The sequence below is a fragment of the Rousettus aegyptiacus genome, unplaced genomic scaffold, assembly GCF_014176215.1.
Source record: "Rousettus aegyptiacus isolate mRouAeg1 unplaced genomic scaffold, mRouAeg1.p scaffold_m13_p_9, whole genome shotgun sequence".
Lineage (NCBI taxonomy): Eukaryota > Metazoa > Chordata > Mammalia > Chiroptera > Pteropodidae > Rousettus > Rousettus aegyptiacus.
In genome coordinates, this window is record NW_023416312.1 from 103091809 (window position 1) to 103113608 (window position 21800).

Below are 21800 nucleotides of genomic sequence, written 5' to 3' on the forward strand. Positions count from 1 at the left end.
TCATGTACATCTTTCATCCACAAGATTCTTCATAAACTTTTAGGGCATAGGGGGCGGCTAAGGGAAGCAATGATAGGCTATTATATAAAGAGTATTGATCCAAAGATAATTAAATACGATTCCTAATTCCAGACTTGTTCCTTGATGAGAAAACAAACAGCTATAAAGGACATTATTAGGACAATTAGAGAAATAGGAATATGGACTTTATATATTAATAGTATCATATCAGTGTTAAATATCCTGATTAGACAGGTGAACTATGGGTATGTAATAAAGAACCTTGTTATTGAGAAATATACACTTAAAGATCCAAGGGAAAGGGCCATGATGTATGCAATGTCATCTCAAAGTGTTCAGAAAAAATAATATGTAAAAAATTCAGGGACAGAACAAGGCTAATGTATAAAAACGTTAACCATCAGTGAATCTGAGGGAAGGCTAGACAGCATTCTTGTACTACATTTGAAACTTCCCTATAAGTTTGAAAGTACTTGAAAAATAAACAATTTTTAAAAAAAAATAATTAATGGTTTAGAAATCAATAGACCTGAGTTCTGGCATCACGTGGCTCCTGGGCAAGTCACCTGGCATCTTTCAGTTCAGTGTCCTCAGATGGTAAAATGGGGACAATGATGCATGACTGCCCTTCCTCCTTTTGAGAATTGTTGTAAAACGCAAAGCGTAGTAACCATATCCATGTGGAAGATGTGAAAAAACCAAAAGCTTTCGTCAAAAGACAAGATTTAAATGCTGTGCTCTACCACACATATGAATAGATTGCATTGACCATATCTTAAGCCCCAGTATTTCCATCTGGAACATGGTAGCTGTTCTAAGGGGAAGTTCATAGTGACACAGGACGACCTCGAGAAACAAGAAAAATCTCAAATAAACAATCTATCTTTAAACCTGAAGGAGCTAGAAAAAGATCAAACGAAGCCTAAAATTAGTAGAAAGAAGGAAATAACAAAGATCAACGCAGAAATAAATAAAATAGAAACTAAAAAGACAATAGAAAAGATCGATGGAATCAAGAGCTTTTTTGAAAAGATGAACAAAATTGACCAACCCTTAGCTAGACTTACCAAGTGAAAAATAGACAGGGCTAAAATAAAAGAAAGAAAACATTACAACTGATACTACAGAAATACGAAGGATCATAAGAGACAACTATGAACAATTACACCCCAACGAATAGAACGACCTAAAAGAAATGGATAAATTCCAAGACATCTACAATCTCCCAAGACAGAATCATGAGGAAATGAAAATCCGAAGACTGATTATTAGTAAGGAGACTGAATCAATCAAAAAACTCCCAACAAAAGTCTAGCACCAGACATCTTCATGGGTGAATTCTACAAAACATTCAAAGAAGAATTAATACTAATTCTTCCTAAACTCTTCTAAAAAACTGAAGAGTAGGGAATACTTCCAAACTCATTTTCTGAGGCCAGCATTACCCTGATACAAAAAAAAAAAAAAAAAAAAAAAGATGTCACCAAAAAAAGAAAATGACAGACTGATATTGCTGATGAACACAGATGCAAAAAATCCTCAACAAAATACTAGCAAACTGAATTCAACAACATATTAAAGGATCACATACCATGACTAAGTGGGATTTATTCCAGAGATGCAAGAATGGTTCAACATCTGCAACTCAGTTGATATGATACAGCACATGAACAAAATGAAGGATAAAAATCACATGATCCTCTCAACTGATTCAGAAGCATTTGGCAAAATTCAACATCCACTTATAATAAAAACTCTCAACAAAGGTGGGTATTAGAAGGAACACAACACAATATAATCAAAGCCATTTATGATGAGCCCACTGCTAACATTATATTCAATGGTGAAAAGTTAACACCTTTTCCTCTAAGATCAGAAATAAGAGGAGGATGCCCACTCTCACCACTTTCATTCAAAATAGTATAGGAAGTCTTAGAATAATTGGGCATGAAAAAAATAATAAAAGGCATTCAAATTGGAAAGGAAGAAGCAAAACTGTTACTAACTTGCAGATAACATGATTTTATGTATAAAAACCTCTGAAGACTCTGCCAAAAACTATTAGAACTAATAAATGAATTCAGTAAACTTTCAGGATCTAAAATCAATATACAAAATCTGTTATGTTTCTAAACGCTAAAAAAATAAACTATCAGAAAGAGTTTAAGAAACCAATCCCATTTACGATTGTATCAAAATGAAAAAAAAAAAATACCCAGGAGTAAATTTAACCAAGGAGATAAAAGACCTGTACACTGAAAACTATAAAACACTGATGAAAGAAATTGAAGACATGACAAATAATGGGAAGATATTCAATTTTCATGAATTAGAATAATACTGTTAAAATGTCCATGGTACCCGAAGCAATATACAGATTCAATACAATTCCTATCAAAATATAAATAGCATTTTTCACAGAAACAGACAGAAATTTGCACGGAATCACAAAAGACACCAAATAACCAAAGCAATCTCGAGAAAGAACAAAAGTCCATGCTAGCTGATTTCAAACTACATTACATGGCTGTCTATGGTAATCATGACAGCATGGTACCGGCATAAAAACAGACACATAGATCAATGGACCAGAACAGGGAGCCCAGAAATAAATCCATGTATACATGGTGAATTAATTTACAACATAATTGGCAAGAATATACAATGGGGAAAGGACACGCTCTTCAATAAATGGTGTTGGGAGAACTGGAAAGATGCATGCAAAAAAATGAAACTAGGCCACCTCCTTACACCATATACAGGAATAAACTCAAAATGGGTTAAAGATGTAAACCACATACAAAAATTAACTTAAGATGGATTCAAGACTTGAATGTAAGATGTGAAACCAAAAAAAATTCCTAGAAGAAAACACAGGTGTTAAAAAACTCCTTGACATCATCAGTCTTGGTAATAATTTTTTGGATCTGACTCCGAAAGCAAAGGCAACAAAAGTAAGAATAAACAAGTGGGACTTCATCAAACTTAAAAAGCTTCTACACAGAAAAGAAAATCATCGACAAAAGTGAAAAGGCAACCTATTGAATGGGAGAAAATAGTTGCAAATTACGTATCTGATAAGAGGTTAATATCCAAAATATATAAAGAACTCATATAAATCTACAGCAGAAAAAGAAAAAAAACATTTGATAAATGGGCAGAGTATTTGAATAGTCTTTCCTCCAAAGAGGACATACAGATGGCGAACAAGTACATGAAAGATGCTCAACATCACTAATCATCAGGGAAACGCAAATCAAAACCACAAGTAGACATCACCTCACACCTGTTAGAATGGCCATTATCAAAAAGACAAGAAACAATAAGTATTCGCGAGGATGTGCAGAAGAGGGAACCCTTACGAACTGTAAAATGAAATGTAAATTGCTGCAGCCGGTGTGGAAAAGAGTATGGAGGTTCCTCAAAAATTTCAAATTGAACCATCGTATGATCCAGTAATTCCACTTCTGCATATTTATCCAAAAAAGAAAACACAAATTCGAAAACATCTCTGCACTCCCACATTCACTGTATCATTATTTATAATAGCCAAGATATGGAAACAACCTAAGTGTCCATCAATGAATGAATGAAGTTGTGATACACGCGCACAGATGCGCAATGGGATACTATTCAGCAATAAAAAAGAATGAAATCTTGCCATTTGTGATAATATGGATGGACATCGAGGACACTGTGCTGAGTGAAATAAGTCGGACAGAGAAAGGCGAATATCATATGATCTCACTTACGTGGATCACAGATACAGATGACAGATTGGCGGCTGCCAGAGAAGGGGCGTGGGGTGTGGGCAAGGTAGACAAAGGGGGTTAAAAGGTACACGCTTCCAGTTATGAAATAAATAAGTCATGGAAATGTAACGTACAGCATGGCGACTATAGTTAATAACACTGTGTCACATATTTGAAAGTTGCTAAGAGAGCAAATCTTCAGCCATGTGAACGCATTCAACCCCAGTGAACTGGACACTTAAAAATGGCAGCCAAGATAAATCGTATCTTATGTATATTCTACCACAATTAAAAATATAAATTTAAAATTATTTCCCACACTCTTTTAAACATACCAATCTTTTCTGACCCCATAAGGCGGGTTGAGAAGGAGAAGGCAATTTTTTCTTTTCTTAAGCCAAGCAACCCTTGGTTGACCTCACAGATTGCAAGGACCTTGCCAACTTAAAATCCCTTATTTTTTATTTTTTATGCCTCCAGCACCTAGTCTTCCTAGGTGGTCTCCCATCCGAGTACTAACCAGGCCTGACCCTGCTTAGCTTCCGAGATCAGACATCGGGTTTGTTCAGGTTGGCATGGCTCTAGATAAGAAGGCAATTTTAGAAACTGAGAAGAACTTATTTAAAACAGGAGAAAGAAAGCTAGGAGGCCCTTCTGGGCTGTGCATGTGGGACCTGAAGGGGCTGGAAAGCCGCCAAGCCTGGCTTTCCATGTGGCAGTATTCGTTTTATTGTCCAGTATCAATCCTTTAAGCCCTTCTTCGTTTATCAAGTTCCAGAAGCATCTGAAGGCAGTCCATGTGTCAGGTCAGGAACTAGAATTCCCGGGACCCGCTCCCACTCTGGCCGAGGCTCCAGACTGTCACAAAGTGCTGCTGCGGGGACTCAACGCCAGACAGGAAGCCGTGGGAGAGGAAAAACAAACATGCCAAACAGCCCGCCATGTAAGTGCGATGATTCCTATCCGACGTGTTTGGACCCAGTGCTCGACAGACTCTGTTTATGTATTTCTTCTGGGCTTTCTAAATCACATCTGCAAAACTGAGGCGCAGGGAGAAGTTCAGAAAGAGGCCAGCTTTCTAGAGACAGAGGAGATCTGTACATCGGGGCCAGGAATTTACACACAGCTCCATTAATGCGCATTAGCCCTGCCCTGTGGCTCTATCAGAACAACCGACGTTAATTAATGCCAAGTCCCTCGGGAATGCAGGCAGAGTCCAGGATTCGGGGCTGCGGACAGAGACATGCCCTCTACACCCACACCCGCACATCAAGCTGCTACTGTGCTGGCCTCCAAGCCAATGCCATCTGCCTATAAGAGCCATGCTATGGCCACCCATTCTCCTCCACCTCCCCGCCCAGGCCCCTGCGTTCAACCTCAGCTCTGACACAGACAGATATAGGGTCCCCCTGATTTGTTGCAATGTCAACGACTATGAAATCCTAGATAAGGCAGTGCACTGTGAATTGCCATATGGCACTCCGATCGCATTTTAGCCCACTGTTCTCATTTTTGGGAGTATCAAATCACCAGCTGGCATGGGGGAAAGAAGTCTCTCTACAACATTCTGCACTATATGCATAAGGCGAGAGAAAAGGACTACTAAGGAAGGAATCTGCGTAAGAACAAGGCGGGGGGCCGGCTTCCATTACGGATGAGGCCACGGTCTCTCTGACTTTGCCCCTGGATAAACCGCCTAACTATTCTGGGTCTCAATTTATCTGCCATAAATAGGATCTCATTACTCATTCAAACAAAATATTCAGAGAATACCGAGGGTCAGGTACTATGTTAGGTGCCTGGACCGAACCTAGAGGGTGTGCCAAGAACACAGTCAAGGGCACCACAAGTAACAGTGCCAATGAAAAAATAAAAAATAAAAGAATAACAATGCTAATATTTCTCAAATGGTTATGATGGAAAAGGAGACCATCACTGACACCTTCTGTGTGAGTGAAGTTGCTTTCATTTTTTCTTTTTGAGAAAATGATTTTATTTTCTTTGGCTATATACCCAGAGTGGGAGTGCTGGATCATATGGTAGTACTATTTTTAATTTCTCGTGGAACCTCACTATTTTCCAGTGGCCATATCATGAAATGGCCTTTATGTGCTATCCCAGAAAACCTTCTGATCAGTCCCTGTTCACTGTTGTGGGGGTGCCTGCAAGGCTGTGTGACGGAAAGCAATATGACTCACAGTCCTTTGCTTTTCTCTGTAAAATGATTCTGAAATTCTCAAGGAGTGATCCACATCCTAAGTCCAACCAAGTTGCTGATTACTACGTTTTAAGTTTATCCATGGCACAGGTACCACCATAAATATGTTCTTAAATATATACTTAGACAGCAGAGACTAACATTTATTAAGAGCGTGTAACTTGTAAATATGTTATTTCATTAACACACTCAATGACCAAGGTTGGCACTGGCGTCTCCATTATTAGTTGAGGAAACTGAGACTTTAAGAGGCTGGTGGCTTGCAAAATGCCAGTCAGTGTCAGATGTGGAATTATAATCCGGGCCTGTGTGCCTACAACGCCAATGCTAACTGCCACAACATGCCACTGTCCTACGCCATGTCATTTCTCACTGATGAGCTTGATTTCCTAGAGAGAGAACATGCTGAGATCTGAACTCAGTAACGTCAGTTCAGCTAAGACTTTTTAACCGCTTTAATCCTAAGTACCCTTCAGGTGAGATTGCAAGAAATAGCAGGAGACTTAGTTAAAGCCCTGGGGTCCAAAAGTTATATGTTGCCTGATTCTGGAGGCTGGAAAACACAGCCGTTGACTTCATGCCCTGCCGGGCCCCTTCTAAGACTATAATTCTGATTCTCTTTGCCCTGCTTACATACGGGAACCTGTAGTTAGTTATTCTCTAAAACTTAGTTTTGGAGGCCAGATTGCTTCATTTTGGTAAAGATACCACAAATCACACGAAATAGCATCTAGCAACTGAAATACTTTTAAAACTCCTACTAAGTCATACCAAAATAATCCTATCAAAACACCAAAATCGCAGCCATCACTCACAAGGAATAAATAAAAATCAGGGAAGCTGAGAGCTATGCCTGTTCATGATATTTTGTTTCTTTAGACCTCAGTGAAATATTACCAAAGAAATTTAATCTGTCGAGGAAAGAAAAAGGCTCCTGTTATCTTACGACAAATAATAGATCAGAAATCATGGGTTTCCCTTCCAGCAGAGCCATAGATGACTTAATATACCATACACCTTAAGGCTTAATATACCAGCTCAAAATTTAAAACCGACAAATGCGTGCAAACAACTCAGTGGCTTTGTAAAACATCCCAATGACTCTCTATAATGGAAAAGAGGGACCGGATTAGTGACCATATGCAGAAAGACAATCAAAAAGGGTGAACTAGAGAATTAACATGTTTCCGATGGGTCGTTGGGGAAAGCAGAACCGCTGGATGATGGCTTCCTGAGACCAGAGCCAAGAGTGTGTCAGGCGCTGCGCTTAAGCATCAGAGATGAATCGCTGATGGTGAAGACTTTGCCCATTCAAACAGGAAAACACTTAGGGGTAGCGTACGGATCCCTAAACCCTCATTATAAAAGAGGAAGAAGGCTATTTCCAAAACCACTTCTTTGCACACCTCTCACACAAACCCAGCCAACACTGGACAAAAACGAGAAGGTCCAAGGAACACTCAGGAAACTCCATGTCTTGCCCTATGCAATAAGAGCCAATTAATGTTGCACAGTTTTGTCCTTGAGGGCCGTTCCGTCCAGCTCTGCCTGTTTAGCACAACAGCAGCCATAGACAACATGTAAACAAATGTGTGTGGCTATGTGTTGATAAAATGTTACTTATGAAGTCAGGCATTCTTGACAACAATACAGGATGGGCAGGATTTGGTCCGTGTGCCTTATCTCCTCTCCCTTCTGCCCAGGGCTCCTGAGAAGGAGCAATGAACCAAGGTGCAAAGCTAGAACGTCTCCCTCAATCATTTATTCTCCAAGTTAGAGGCTACGGACACTTCAAAATAAACCCTATTCCACTTACTCCTATTTGCCGTCATTAGAAAATAAAAGTCTTTGCTGGGTCAATAGAGCGCTACCTTCTCTGGCTGTCCCAGTGGGATGAGTGTCATTAAACATCACGTTTGTAATTAAACATGATGGTATTAACTGCGGCCTGAAGCAGGAACTCAAGAGAGTAACCCGAAAGAAACATCAAAGCCACAATGGTCCAGCAGCCATGAGAATGCCTGCAAGCGCCTGGAGGGTCGCTCTTTACAAAAGGCTACTAAGTCCTTGACAGTGAGACCACTACCTGAAGAAAAAACAAAACTCTCCCTGGGGAGAAGAACTGCCAGCCAACTACCTCCTGCCCAGTAGCCGGTTCGATGTTCCAGATCCTGGTGAACCCATTCGACCTGACGTGATGACGTGGGCCAAGTGGCCTGCGCAACGGACATCTGTATAATGGGCTCTGCCCGAGAAACATGCCAAGTATTCACAGAGTATCAGGGCAGCAGAGGCTGACTAAAGGCACAGGGACAAGACACAACTGGTCCTAATATTCGCCATGGCACACCTGTATTTGTGAGCTCCTTTGAATGGGGGCTGCATAACTTGTGGCCTGACAGGATCTAAAAGGCTTTTAACCATAATTTAAAGAGTGGCAAGTGAGTCATCAGAGCAGAGACAGGTGGCTGGGGGGAAGGAGACGGCAGCTGTCGACAGGAGACACCGAGGAAAGTGAACGATATGATGAGTGAGCTACACGAGATGGTGTGGCAGGGGTGGGGGGTGGGCAAGGCGCAGGAGAGCGCTGGGTACAAAGCCGGGCCAGAGCTGGGACAGACATCAGGAATAATCAGGTAATTAACATGGCAAGGGACCATACAGAGAAGCCAAGCAAGACACAAGCTTCCTAAACCCATGCTACAGGGGACAATCACTGCCCCCCTTCTATAGAGAATACATTAGAACATACTAAAAAATCTGTGAGCGTTAAGGAGCCAGATCTGGGTTTGGACCCCAATTTTCCATATATGAGCTAAGTAACTGAGCAAATCACTTAACTTCTCCGAATTTCAATTCCCTTGTCTGTAAAACTGGGAGACTATTACCTGCATCTGGTGACTGTCATCTGTATAAAAAGAAACCCAAGAGCACGCCGCCTCACTAGCTCCTAGGGCTGTTGGAAAGACCAAATTAAATCACAGGTCAAATGGGTGAACTGAGAAATGCTAAGAAAGACGTGACATTTCCGTGATTTTCCAAAGCATTGTCACGCAAGGTGTCAATGCAAACACACAAACGGGATGTGTATTAGCCCCAAAACTCAACATTCAGATCACTCAGGATAATAACGTCCGCACCACCTATGAAACGTCCAGGAGTGGCCTATCAAATATGCCCCTAATTCTTCTTCCTTATTAACTAATTTCCTATGTTGACATTTATTGTCCATCCTAAAGATGCCATGAAGAAGGCTCAGGGTCGCCCTCTTCTCCATCACTAACATAAAGCTTCCCTTATTTTTTAACCACTTCAGAAAATTCTCCTTGAAAGAAAGCCCCGTCCCTTGGTCTGGACTGTCGTTCTCTGCAGCAGCCTTCACAGAAGAGCACACAGTTTGGTGACACAAGGAACTCGATCGCAAGCTCCGTTCCATCAGCCCTGTCAGCTGTCTGTTTCTCCACTGCCGTCCTCCATCTTTCAAACCTTTCCTAGCGGCCACTTTCCATGGACATTCAGGCTGCTGGCTGTCCCTGTTTCCCTACGGAAGTCCCCTGAACAGCACTTATATCCTTTTCCTCATTATAGAGAATAAAAGCAATGGAAAAGAGAGAAGAATAATCAGAAAATGCAAGTCTTGGCTTTACTCCTGATGAGGACTTCGAAAGGACTTCAGCTCCCTAAGCCTTAGCTTTTGTCTATAAAATGGAGAAAAATAACATTTTTCTTCCCTGTGTACATCCACATCCGGGTGATCGGTCTGCCTGAATGAGATCACACTGCCCAGCACAAATAGCACCAAATGCAGCCCAATCTGCATTAGAGCTGTTTCTTCCTCATTGATAACTAACTGGATTCTCCAAATTCTACGTATCTGGGGGGCGGGCTCCATTACAGAAGGGCCGTCTCTTGATCTTCCATTTCATCAGCAAATAGTGGCCAAGGGCCAACCAGGAAAAGCACAGCAGCTGTTTTGGACATTCTGGACCTTTCCCTACCCCACTCCTGAAAGTCTGTGAAACACTCGGCTGCCATCAGGCTGACAGTGATGAGGAGATGAGTCTTCTCTTTCATATGCTGAAAGTGATTTTGAAAAAATTCACAGGCTCAGCAAAAAGAGGTGAGTGAAGCATAAAGACTGTTTTTTTTTTTTACAACACACAGTGACCCTGCAGAGAGCTGGCTCTGTGACCTTGAACAAGAAGATCCCCTCTGAGGTTTGTTTCCTTGTTTGAAATATGGAAGAGTTAAGTGAAAAGTTCTTACAGGCGCTTTGAACTCTGGGAGTCCACCTCCCATTAGTCAAAATGAAAAGGAACAGTTAAACAGCATCTGCTTTCCACAAAGAAAAAGCAAACAAAATGCCAACGACCCCGGCTTCCCCTCCCCTTCCACTCACCCGCGCAGCCACACAGTGTCTGCCTGAGCTGTCACCCAGTTAGCACGCTGGGACCCCTCGCTTTCCTACACACTACCACAGAATGGGTGTTGCCATAAATGCCAAAGCACTGGGCACGGATTCTAGAAGACACATCTATCTCTCCAGATAAACTAAACGTGGAGAGATGTTGCTATTTCCCATGTTTAAGAGCAAGAGAAATCCCACATGGTGATGATGAATGCAAGGCCAGTCTCACAAGTCTGCAGTTCTTTGTCCTGCTCCAAACAAAAGTTCTAAGGGACCGCTGGAAAACACCTCAGTGGCCTGTCACCCACCCTCCTCCCGCGGCTAATGAATTCAGGACGGATGAATTCGGGATCAGTCTCCAGCTGCCAACCGCCACATACATAATACATATTTTTCCAATCACAGGGAAAGGCTTTTCCACGACAGCTTGGCTCTGGCAAGAGAGTTGGAAGCTGAAATACGGTCTCCTGTTTCTGGGAAGCCCTTAATGAGAACCTTTTGCAAAGAACTGCCTTGAAGTCCCTAGCATGCGCTGGGCCTCCTGCTTTCCACTTGCCTCAGAATGAACATAATATGATGGAGAGAACTCTGTCACCCGTTAGCGAAGCCACACATTTCCCTACATGGAAAGCAGCAGTGTTTGCCATAAGATGTCAACAGATGAGCACAGAAGAATGGAGGCCTCTGGATCGGCCCAACCAGCTGGCGTAGGCTCTTGGGGCAGGAAACAGGACAGGTGTCACACCGAGACACATGGCTGTTCTTCTAAGACAGAGAAAGGAAAGAAACCACACCCGGACCCCAATTAAATAGGGGCTCAATGGCTCAACAAGGAAACTACGAGATCCCAGCCATGATCCAGGCTTCCAACTGGATCTTTTCAAACGAAGGCAGCCCCAGCCCCAACAAAGAACATTCAGGTATGCAAGGGACCCGCTTCAGAGCACAGTGCAGAAAGAGCTTTGGAATGGAAACCAGAACATCCGGGCCCGATGCGGAGGTCCCTGGAGGAGTCACTTCTCTCTCCTGACTTCCTCTTCCCTGGATATAATAAACCCAACACGGTGCATGTGAAACTTTCTAAACAACCTTCCAGGTCTATTGTGGTAGGAAGAGCCAAAGGAAGATGAACGACTGTAAGACGAGCACCTGTTTCTCTAAGCATGACCTTTTTAAAAAAAAAATGGCTTTCAGATAACTCATAGCATCAAATTCACTCATCAAAGTGTACAATTAAGGGGGTTTCAGTATACTCAGAGTTGTGCAACTATCATCACAATCTAGTTTTAGACAGTGTTTTCACGACCCCCCAAAACAAATCCCTCTTGCAGACACAACACACCCCAACCCTCTTCCCCAGCCCTACACAAGCAGGAACCTAATATACCTAGTTTGTTCAGTGATTTTAGCATACTAAGGTAGTAGACTTTTTTAAATGGCTGCATCCATTGTGATAATGATATGGGTTTTCCCTTATTCTAATTACCTGGTATGTTATTACACTGATTGATTTTCAGATGGTAAACTGAGCTTACATTCCTGGAATAGATTCCACTTGGTTATGGTGATAACTATGGGTATTATGTTCTCTTTAAAAGTTTGGAAGAATACAGCAGTGAAGCCATTTCGGCCTGAGCTTTTCTTTGTGAATAGTATTTTGATTACTAATTCGACACCTTTATATAAGTTTATCCATAGCATTCCCTCTTATTCTTTGATTTTTGTAACGTTGGTAGCAGTGTCCCATCCTTCATTCCTGCTTATGAATAACTGGAACCTTCTCTTTTGTCTTTGTCAGTCTAACTAATGGTTCCTCAATGTAATCTTTTTAAAAACCAAGATTTGATTCTTAAAAACCTCTTCTCTGTGCTTTCCCTATTCTTAATGTCATCTAATTCCACTCTAATCTTTATCGTTTCTTTCCTTCCACTTGCTTTTGGATGACTTTGCTCTTCTTAACGTGTAAAATGAGGTTATTGGATTGTAATCTTTCTTTTCTAATGCGGACATTTAAAGCCATGCATTTTCCCACGAGCGCTGCTTTTGCTGCATGCCATAAGTTTTGGCATGTTGTGTGTTCATTTCCATTCACTGCAAAGTGTTTTCTAATTTCCTTTGTGATTTTTTCTTTCACCCACTGGTTACGTGGGAGTGTGATATTTTATTACCATTGTGTGATCTGCCTGAACACCCTTCTGTTACTGATTTGTAATTTCATTCCCCTGTGGCTAGAGAACATACTTTGATGAACAAATATATTCAGGCATGTTTGGGGACCTAGCAGAGTGCCTATCCTGGATAACGTTCCATGTGCACTTGAGAAGAATGTGCACGCCACTGTTGGTGTCGAGTGTTCTACAGACAACTGTAAAAAACCTAATTGTTTAGTTTTGTTCAAATCTCTTATTTCCTTGTTGATCTCTGCCTAGCTATTTTACCCATAACTGAAAGTGGGGTATTGAAATCCCCAAATCTTATTAGATTATCTATTTCTCCCTTCAGTTCTGTCCATAGAGATTCAACATCTCTTCACCAATAAACACTCTTCAGACTGTTGCAAGCCTTTTGGATAATTTCCACAGTTCTGAAAAAGTTGCGTGTGACAGGTTTTGCCAGCGTCCTTTATGCTTTAATGGAGGAGTTGATTTTCTGAGTTCTTTAGTCTACCATTCCCTCCAAACACAATCTTAAAGAAATCTCGCCACAGTGTGGCTGGGAATTTGCCTACAACAGAAAAGAAGAACTTGAAGGAAGCAATGGACCAAGTCTTTTTAAAGATCAACAAACTAGACCTAAGTGGAGGGAAAGGTTTACCCTTCTTTACCTTTCAAATTTTGTTCCATGTTCACGCGTTACCTATGCAAAAGATATTTTTAATATACTCATTTAAAAAGGAGAAAAGCATAGGTATTTTAGGTTTTCCCTAAAGATTCCCATGATGTATGCTACACCTTGTCTCTTACTGAGAAACTGTCCAACTACTTGACAAGTGTCGCACGTTACTGGGGCTGTTAAGTTCCAAAGTGGGAAAACAGGAAGCTCTGCCAGGAAGCGTTCCTCCTCAGTTTATCCTTTTTCCCTATGGATGATCACATCCCCATGGTCCAGCTCCTTCCTCCCACAGATCCCTATGTTGTAACGTGTGACAGAATATACATCAGATCCTAAACTTCTTCTTCATAGCTCTTCTCACAACTGTAATTAAATTATTTAAGCAGGTAATCAGAAGCTTAATGTATGCTGTAAGAGGATAGAGCCCTCAGCAGCCTTATTCACCATTACTTCCCCAATTTTCACTGCCCGACACACTGTAAGTGCTTAGTAAATCCCTACTGAATTAAATTGAATGGCCATTACATTATGCAAGGTTTTAGCGTTATGAGGTCCGCCCACCCCACTAGAAAAAAAAATCTGTTCAAGATTTCCAGGGTATTCCCCTGGAAAAAGATGCATCTTTCCAGACCCTCATGGCCTTTTAGGAAATTTCTGTAGTAACTTATTAGAGAAACAGATGTCAGATGAAACAAAAGTTTTTGGCTATCCTTTAAAAAACGAGGCTATAAAAACAAGGCTGAAAAGTAATTTTCCTTCATCACTCTTAACTCCAATTGAAAAACTTTTCTTAACAGGCAGGTTGAGCCATCATCTACCCCGCCCCACCCTAACACCATGACCTGTCACTTAAAGAAAACACAGCCTCTCATAAGTGGTCACACTGAAAGGCTGGCTTGGTTCGATGAACATGTCAATAATCATCTCAGCCAAATTCCACTTGACACGGCTGCACATCTACTAACAGCAGTACCAAACGACGTCCTCACGACACTGATCTGAGATACTCTGGAGAACATCTGAAATAACTCATGTGCTCCAAGGCACTGATTAAGCATCACTGGGATGATGACAGGGTGTCTGCTGACTGAGAATGCAGATTGCATCACCAACTCCTCCCTGCACACCGTGGCACTGCACCCGCCCCAAAAAGATTCAAAGCTTCGGTCTCCCACGTTACGGAGCTATATAGGACAGAACTAGAGGGCATCAGATTGACACCTGTCAGGACGCGTTCACTGACTCTTGCTGGCTACATGGATCAGCTGGATTTTCCCTTTGCCCACTCTCCCAGAATACACATGAATCAGCTGGAAAGTTTAGGATAAAATCAAGTTAGGTTGCTTAACTATTTGAGCAGGACAGTAGGCAGCCCAGAAAACAGAACGACTCCAGGAGGTACCCTGAAGCTCACTGAACAAACCTCTAACTTTACAAGAGGGAAAACTCAGGCTGATGAAACTAAAGACCTTCTAGACATCATACAGCCAGCTAGGGGTGGAGCTGGAATTAGCACCAGGTTCTCTGTGTGCCAAGCAAAAGATGGCTCCACAAAGCATATTCAATAACAAATCTGCCTCAAAGATAAAATCAAGCCACCACCACCACCCAGGAAAGCAATGACTTATCCGACAGGTGTCCTAGGGGTCAAAGCAAGACTTGAACTGGTACCCCAAAAGGTCACTTTAATGTAAACATATAAAACTCTTCTCTTTAAATATAAAAAAAGTAAGAAAGTGACTTTTTTGTAAAAATTTAAGACTAGGTTATACAAGTTATACCAATTGAATTATTTCTCTTTTGTCAACTTTACGTATATCTTTACTACAGAATGCATCTTTTGTATTCTTCTCAAACAGAAGTTTGCATTAGTCCAAGTTGGCCTATGTATCTGTAGTTATGTGTGGGTCAGTGATGTCTTTCTTCCTTCTGATACCTGTTTTATATGTACAAACATACGTACATATAAAATATGTTATCCTCGGTTTTTGACAGGCTATTTAATTTTTTTTTTATTTTTCTGCTTAATTAAGTACTGTCATGTATACTAAAGTAATGCAAAAAATTACGTAGGCATGAAGAAGGTGAAATCAGGTTAGTTATTCCTTTCCAGAATGATTAAAGTACAATATGCAATGCAAATCAAGAAGCCGTGGGATGCTAGAGCTGAAAGTGAGCCTACAGTCCCCTAACAAGCCCCACCTTTGTAAAGTTACAAATCTAGGGCTCCACTAAAATGACTTTCCAAGGTCACAGATCCCATTAGCAGAACCGGCACCATACCCAATAGCTAGACATCGCGTCTAAGGCTTTTCTCCCCTCATTATACCATGATTCCGCCACTGTCATTTGCAAACAGTGCCCAGTGGTACTTTCCCAGAGGAATCTCTACCTGGAGACTGTCACCTTCCATGTCCCCATTAGAGTCCAAGACTCTAGTCCAAGACAGATAGAGCTAGATCATCTAGCTCAGGAGTTGCAACCTGATTGAATCTAGGCTGTGAATGTATTTTATTTAGCTAGCACATGTTTTTAAAAAGGAAAGTAAAGACCTTTTGAATGGGGTGAGGCTGCCATGTTTTACCCCATTCGCTCCAGCCCTATTAACCCACTTCCAATGTTTCCTCTTTAGAATCTGACAGCACTTGAGCCTGTGATTCCTGAATCCAGAGCAGGCATAATTAACAGCACACCACAAGTAAACCTAGTTGACGGAAAATGTGAGATACAGCAAGATGTTCTCCAACAGCTATATTCACTGCCTCATCAATAAAAATCCATGTAGGTGTTTTACGTTAACTAGTCATCTCAGAGTTCTGCAGAGGACAATCAGTGAGACAAACCCGGCCCGTCACCTATTTTTGTATGTTCCCCACCCCCCACTGAGCCGAGAATGGTTTTTATATTTTTAAACAGTTGAAAAAAAAGTCAAAGGAAGAGTAAATATGCTGTGATGTGTGAACATTATGTGAAATTCACATTTCATTGTCGGTCAGTGACTGACACGGCCGCTGTCATTGCAAATACACCTTACCTGTGGCTGCTTTCTCATCTCAATGGCAGTTAAATCATCGCCACAGTGACTGTGTGGCCCTCAAAGCTTAAAATATGGCCCTTTAAGGAAGAGGTTTGCAGACCGCTGAGCTCTATGGAAGAAAATGTAAAGCTAAAAAATAAATGAATGAATGAATGAATGAATGAATGAATGAATAAATAAGTGAGCAAGCAAGCAAACAGATTGTTCCTAAAATCAAATAAACAAATTAATTAAATACAGCGTTTTAACGAAAAGCTGCCGATTAACTGCTGAAAAGTCACAAATATTTCTGGGGAATTGCTGACACTTTACACATCACTCTCCGCTGACTCTTCCCTAAAGACATTCATTTCAAACTATGCCTCATCAGACACATTTTTAATGCTCCTGCCTATAAAGGAAAGTCGGAAGTACTTAACAGGTCCTGCATGGTCGAGACCTCAAGCTTCCAGTCCAAGCTCATCTCCCAAACCTCCCTTCCTGCACCCCATATTCCGGATGACTCGAATTACTTGCCGTCCCTCTCCATTCTCTGTGTCATCTCTGGTACAATGCTCTTTCCTCTTCTGCTTTTCCTTGTCCTCCCACTGGGAAGCGAGCTCTCCCTCTAAGGTGTCCACCTGTCCCTGCACTCAGTGTGATACTGATGATCTGTGCACCTAGACCTTGTCTGGGGACTCATTGAGGGCAGGATCCACCTGTGACTCACTCTGTCACATCTGTGACAGCCCTGAGAATGATGGCTTGCATATAGTATGTGCACAAGTATTTGCTGTATGCACGGTATGCATTCACCAAACTATATATAACACTCATTACGTGTATCACGTTACATTGGGATGTAAGCAGGAGCCAGGCCACTTGTTCTGAGCAATCCCTTAGCCCGAGTGCTTAGAAAATATTCAAATCACATCAGGGACCAAAACTGCCAAGAGAAAAACAACGAACACACAGAAATATGGGCAATATATTCACCTTTCACAGTGCCGGTGTTTTACTTTTCCATGAGTTTAAGTCGTCATCATCGCCTTGAACTCCAGTGATTATAAATAGATCACATTTAAGGGGGCGGGGAAACCAACCGCTTCCCCAAGGGAGACACTGTCAGACTCTCATTCATAACATCAATTACCTCTGAGCACAGATCGAAGTAAATCTGAATATTCAAACAGGACCTAAATTTAATAAATTAAGCATCACACGCAGCTGTGACTAACATGTCACCTAGAGCTCTGTATGAAATCAGACTCAAGCAGGGTAAGTGTAAGAAGCGAGCCCCACCTAGGCTAGCGACTGTCACAATGCTGCAGCAGGAGTTGGTGCACAATGTACCAGGTCTCGTTAGTTCCTGGAATAACTGGCCATTTGCTTCAACAGTCAGTTTAATCAGTTAAATAAAAAAGGCATCATTCATTCCTCCTAACTTTTAATGCCAAAAGGAATCCACACGCAGGAATACCAAATGAACTGAGGAGACACGCCAAGGCAGGGAGTGACATCTTCCAACAAGATGACAGCAAAAAAAATAAGCTTCCGACCACGTCTGCTTATGCATTTCCCTTCAGAAACCTACTGACAAGTCCATGTTCACCAGCGGATTTGTCATTACCAAGAAGATGGATTACCAACACTGACGATGCTTAGCTGTTCCCATTTACAAAGCACTTTCGTAATCCACTAACTCCTTTGAGCCTCACACCATCCCCATCTTTGAGCGATCTGCGCCATCTCATCCCAGGATGCTGAAGCCCAGGTTGTAACCAGGTCTCAGAAACCCCATTCCCAGTGTTCACTTCTTTTTCCTCCCACCCCACTTACCCTCAAACAGCCTCCCAGATAGCATCTTTAGAATGAGGCAGCTTAAAGGAAAGAAATGGAAGACGGGGTAGCCGCTGGGTTTTATTTCCTACATGCCCTATATTTTGGCTTTCTATATATACTCTGAAACAGAAAACCAGCAAAAATATCAAGGAGCCCCCTGTGCCAAAATATCTCTCGGACCTTGTGCCCATATTCAAACACCTAGGCCTGCATAATCGTGTACCACGTTCAGTGTCAATAAAGTAGGAAAGAAAACGCACTACTTGCCCCTAGGTCACAAAACTTTTGCCCTTCCTTAAATATAGTGTGTGAACGAATGGGCTTCGTTCCACCCTCAAAGTTTATTGATCTGTTTATGTTTTCATACGAATCTTAATCGGTATGATGTGCCTTAGCTTGTCATTTTTTTTTTTTTTGCACACTTCCGGCGTACCATCGACTTCACAAAGTCACTCCCTTCCTGGGGCTGGTGACCGGCTCCACCTGACTGAAGCTACTGCACCAAGCAGTTCATGAGAATAAGTAAATAAACAGAAAACCCAAACATTCCCCCTTTTCCTTCCAATGAATCGTTACCTTTCAAACTACTTTTGTGCCACAACTTGCTGGTCTTTAACCTCTCAATGCACCCTATTCGGTGGTGACACACCCCGAAGCCTGGCCAGTAATGTCCCTAAGGAACAGCATTTTAAATATCGCGTCTTTAAGGTACTTCCAAGAGTTTACTGTTGTTGGCCAAACCGTTAAAGGATCAAATTCAAATGACCAGCAGGAACTTGGACAATTTGTTTATTCTGACCAAAGCGGGCAGACAGCACGTGCTGAGAGAGCACTCTCCAAGGAGAGAATCGAAAGAGGTACCCAGCGAAGCCAGCTGGTGGCAGTGACCATTACACTGAGGGTCTCAAGGCTGTCTGTCTCCCTGCTCTTGATTGGCTGCATCCCCACACCGGACCTAGGTGCAGTACTTTTTGGGATAAAGCCACTCAGAACAAAGTTACGAGCAAACGGGACATATTTGCCAGCAGGTCTGACTTTATATTTCACAATCATCTTTCAGCCAAGAAAAGAAAAACTTCATTATCACCCCACTCAATCACTATAGTCCATCCTTCTGGGTATATACTTTGGCAGAGAGGGCTGGTTTGCCTGCACTCTTGCTGGAGATGTTTATTATTCTTTCTCTTACTCACAGCCTTCTGCCAACTAGCAGAAAGAAAAAGTCCACACACAGAGAAGCGGGGGAGAGTCCCACAGCAGTCAGCTGTGAGCACTGGGAAAGCCAAGCTAGGTGAGGTTCGTTCAGGCCGGTGGTTTGCAACCCCGGCCCTGTGATTTGCTCCCCGGGGGACTGGGCTCCCAGTGCCAGGGAGAAGGCAGGGCTTTGTTCCACCCTCAAGCAGGATTCAGTAGCATGTGAGACCATCCAATAATTCTGGGTTTAGGCTGACCTTCACCAAACCCATAGCTCTGTAACTTAAAGGGAAAAAAAATCACTGGGGTAAGGATGCTGTCCTTGAAAGCAGCTTGCAGTGGGGACTGTTCTACTGCCCCCACGCTTCTCTGTAGCAGCAGGAGGCCAGTACGGAAACCACTACTCCAGCTGCTGGCTTTAATTCTCAGTTCCTTAGGATGTGTGACAGACATGGGCACTAAACACATCTGACAGTACAGGCAGACTGTCCTGGGACAACGAGCTGAGGATGGTCTGAGCGCAAAACGTCCCTGGCACAGCCACGGATCCTGTCTTACAAGGTCAAGGCCAATGACCTGACAGGCCCGAAGTTCAAAACGCTCCCGTCCCCCTGCGGTGTGGGGGAGCTCACGCGCCAGCGCCACCGGGTCGCGGCGGCGGCACCTCGTCGCAGCCTTCCACTTACTTCTCATCGCGCTGATCAGCGCGTTGCCGTCCTTAATGACGTCTTTGATGAATTTATTGGTCCTCTCCAGCTCCTGCTCATAACACTTGAGCCTCTCGCGGAAATTGGGGCTGTCCAGGTAGCAGTCGCTGAATTCCAGAGGGGGATGGCCCATGGTGCTGATGGCGGGGGGCGGAAGGGCAAAGGAAAGACACAAAGACCAAGAGCATCAGTGGCACGGTCCAGTGGTGATGCGCGACCTGCTCCGGAGCTCGCAGCCTCCCTCCCTCCGGAGCACGGGTACCTGTTCTGATGGGATCCCGGGGCGAGCTGGCTGGTCTGTACCGGAAACGGGCGGCCGGGCGCCGGCTGCAGGTGACCCTGCCAGCTAACTACAGCAGTGGGATCCCCGCCGGGCGCCGCCTAGCAAGCGGCGCGTCCCCCAGGCATCGCCTCCCCGGACCCGCGCGGCACAAACCGCAGCCTGGCGCGCCTCCGGAGACCGGCCGGATCCTTGCGGAGCGACTGCAAACGTGACACTTGGGCCCGCCCAGGATGGAGGCGGGGGCGAGCGCCGGGATGGGAGCCGCCTCTCCGCGCTGCTGGCTCCCGGCTCCCCAGCTGCCCAGATCTCCTCCGCCCGGCCCGTGGGCCACCCTGACTGCACTGTCCCCTCCCCCTTCCTGCAGCCCGCGCCCCCGGGCTCCTAATTCACGCCCTCCCGGCACCCTGGGGTTTTGTTACCGGTGTTCCCCCAGCTCCCAAGAGTTCTTCCTGGTCTCCGGGAGCTGGGCCGCCGTCCTGTTAGGCGCCGGAGGGGTTACGCCGAGGCGGCAATAGTTCGTCCCCTTCCTCCATAGACACCTGGGGGGCAGAAGGAGGGCGAGAGCGCAACGCACAAAGCCGCGGTGGCCCGGCGCTTCCCTGCGGAAACTGGGGAGCAGTCGGCGCCCTAGGACTCCAGCTGGAAAGCGTGGCGGCCTGGGAGATGTAGTCTTCCCGTTTCACGGCCCGTGACTCCTCCCTGCGCTCTCCCGACCACCCCTCCGCCTGCCCCGGGCTGTCCCGCCGGCCCCGCTCCGGGGTCAGGTGCGCCTCGCCGGCGTGCACGCGGAAATTTCCGGAAACCGCCGCCAGAACCCGGGAGGAGGTCGTGGGAGGCCATCTCGCACTTCCCATTAATTGGCCACATTCTTCATTCTGTTCCCCTCCAGCCTCCCTCTGGGCAGCGAATGCCTTCTCCTCTTCCCTTTCCCATTCCTCCTGGTCCTAGCGCTCCCGCTCCCTCGGGCCTGCCAGCCACAGGGGTCACTCCCCCTCTCTAGGACCTCTATGTTAAGTTCAGAGCCCCTGAAAAGAAGAGACCTCCGTTAGGGCTTCCCTTCTTCCCGAGTAGGACCTCAGAGTGTGGTGGTCGTGACCCAACTCATCAATCGCATGGGCACCTGCTGAAAGCATGGGATTTTCCACGTGTGCATGGAAAACCGCGGAGACCTTATGAAAGGTCTTGCAGCTTAACTAAGGAGCGTCTTGTCCGTCATCCGTGGCAGAACTGGGCTGCCTCTAGGTTAACGGCACCTACAAAACAGTGCGTACGTGGACAAAGAGACCCGTTTTGATTTGGGAGAAGGGTCTAAGATTACATTGTCTTGTGAAGAATACCCAGAACTGAATGGGATGCTAAGTAGCAATAATGGCTAACTCACGTGTATTAGTGTCCTATTGCTGCTGTGACAGATTACCGCAAAATTGATGACTTAAAGACAACACAAATGTAATATTTTACAGTTCTGGAAGTCAGAGATCAGCACTGGACCTCACGGGCCCCAAACCAAGATGTCACAAGGGCCGG

At 44.0% G+C, this 21800-nt stretch overlaps 1 protein-coding gene across 4 annotated transcripts in view; it reads right to left on the minus strand.

Annotated features, from left to right (window-relative positions):
• Positions 1-20882, minus strand: part of OPHN1 (oligophrenin 1) — a 224918-nt gene extending 204036 nt beyond the window's left edge. Inside the window, exons 1-2 of one of the 4 annotated variants that reach the window (XM_016158195.2) lie at positions 20693-20882; positions 19970-20127 (exon numbers count right to left, since the gene is read on the minus strand). In XM_016158195.2, the coding sequence (XP_016013681.1) occupies positions 19970-20123 (154 nt within the window). In that variant the 5' untranslated portion in view covers positions 20124-20127; positions 20693-20882. Of the gene's footprint in view, positions 1-19969; positions 20128-20252; positions 20548-20692 lie in introns of those variants that run through there. The other 3 variants (XM_016158196.2, XM_016158194.2, XM_016158197.2) reach the window with 3 other exon arrangements.
• Between the last annotated feature and the right edge of the window lie 918 nt (positions 20883-21800).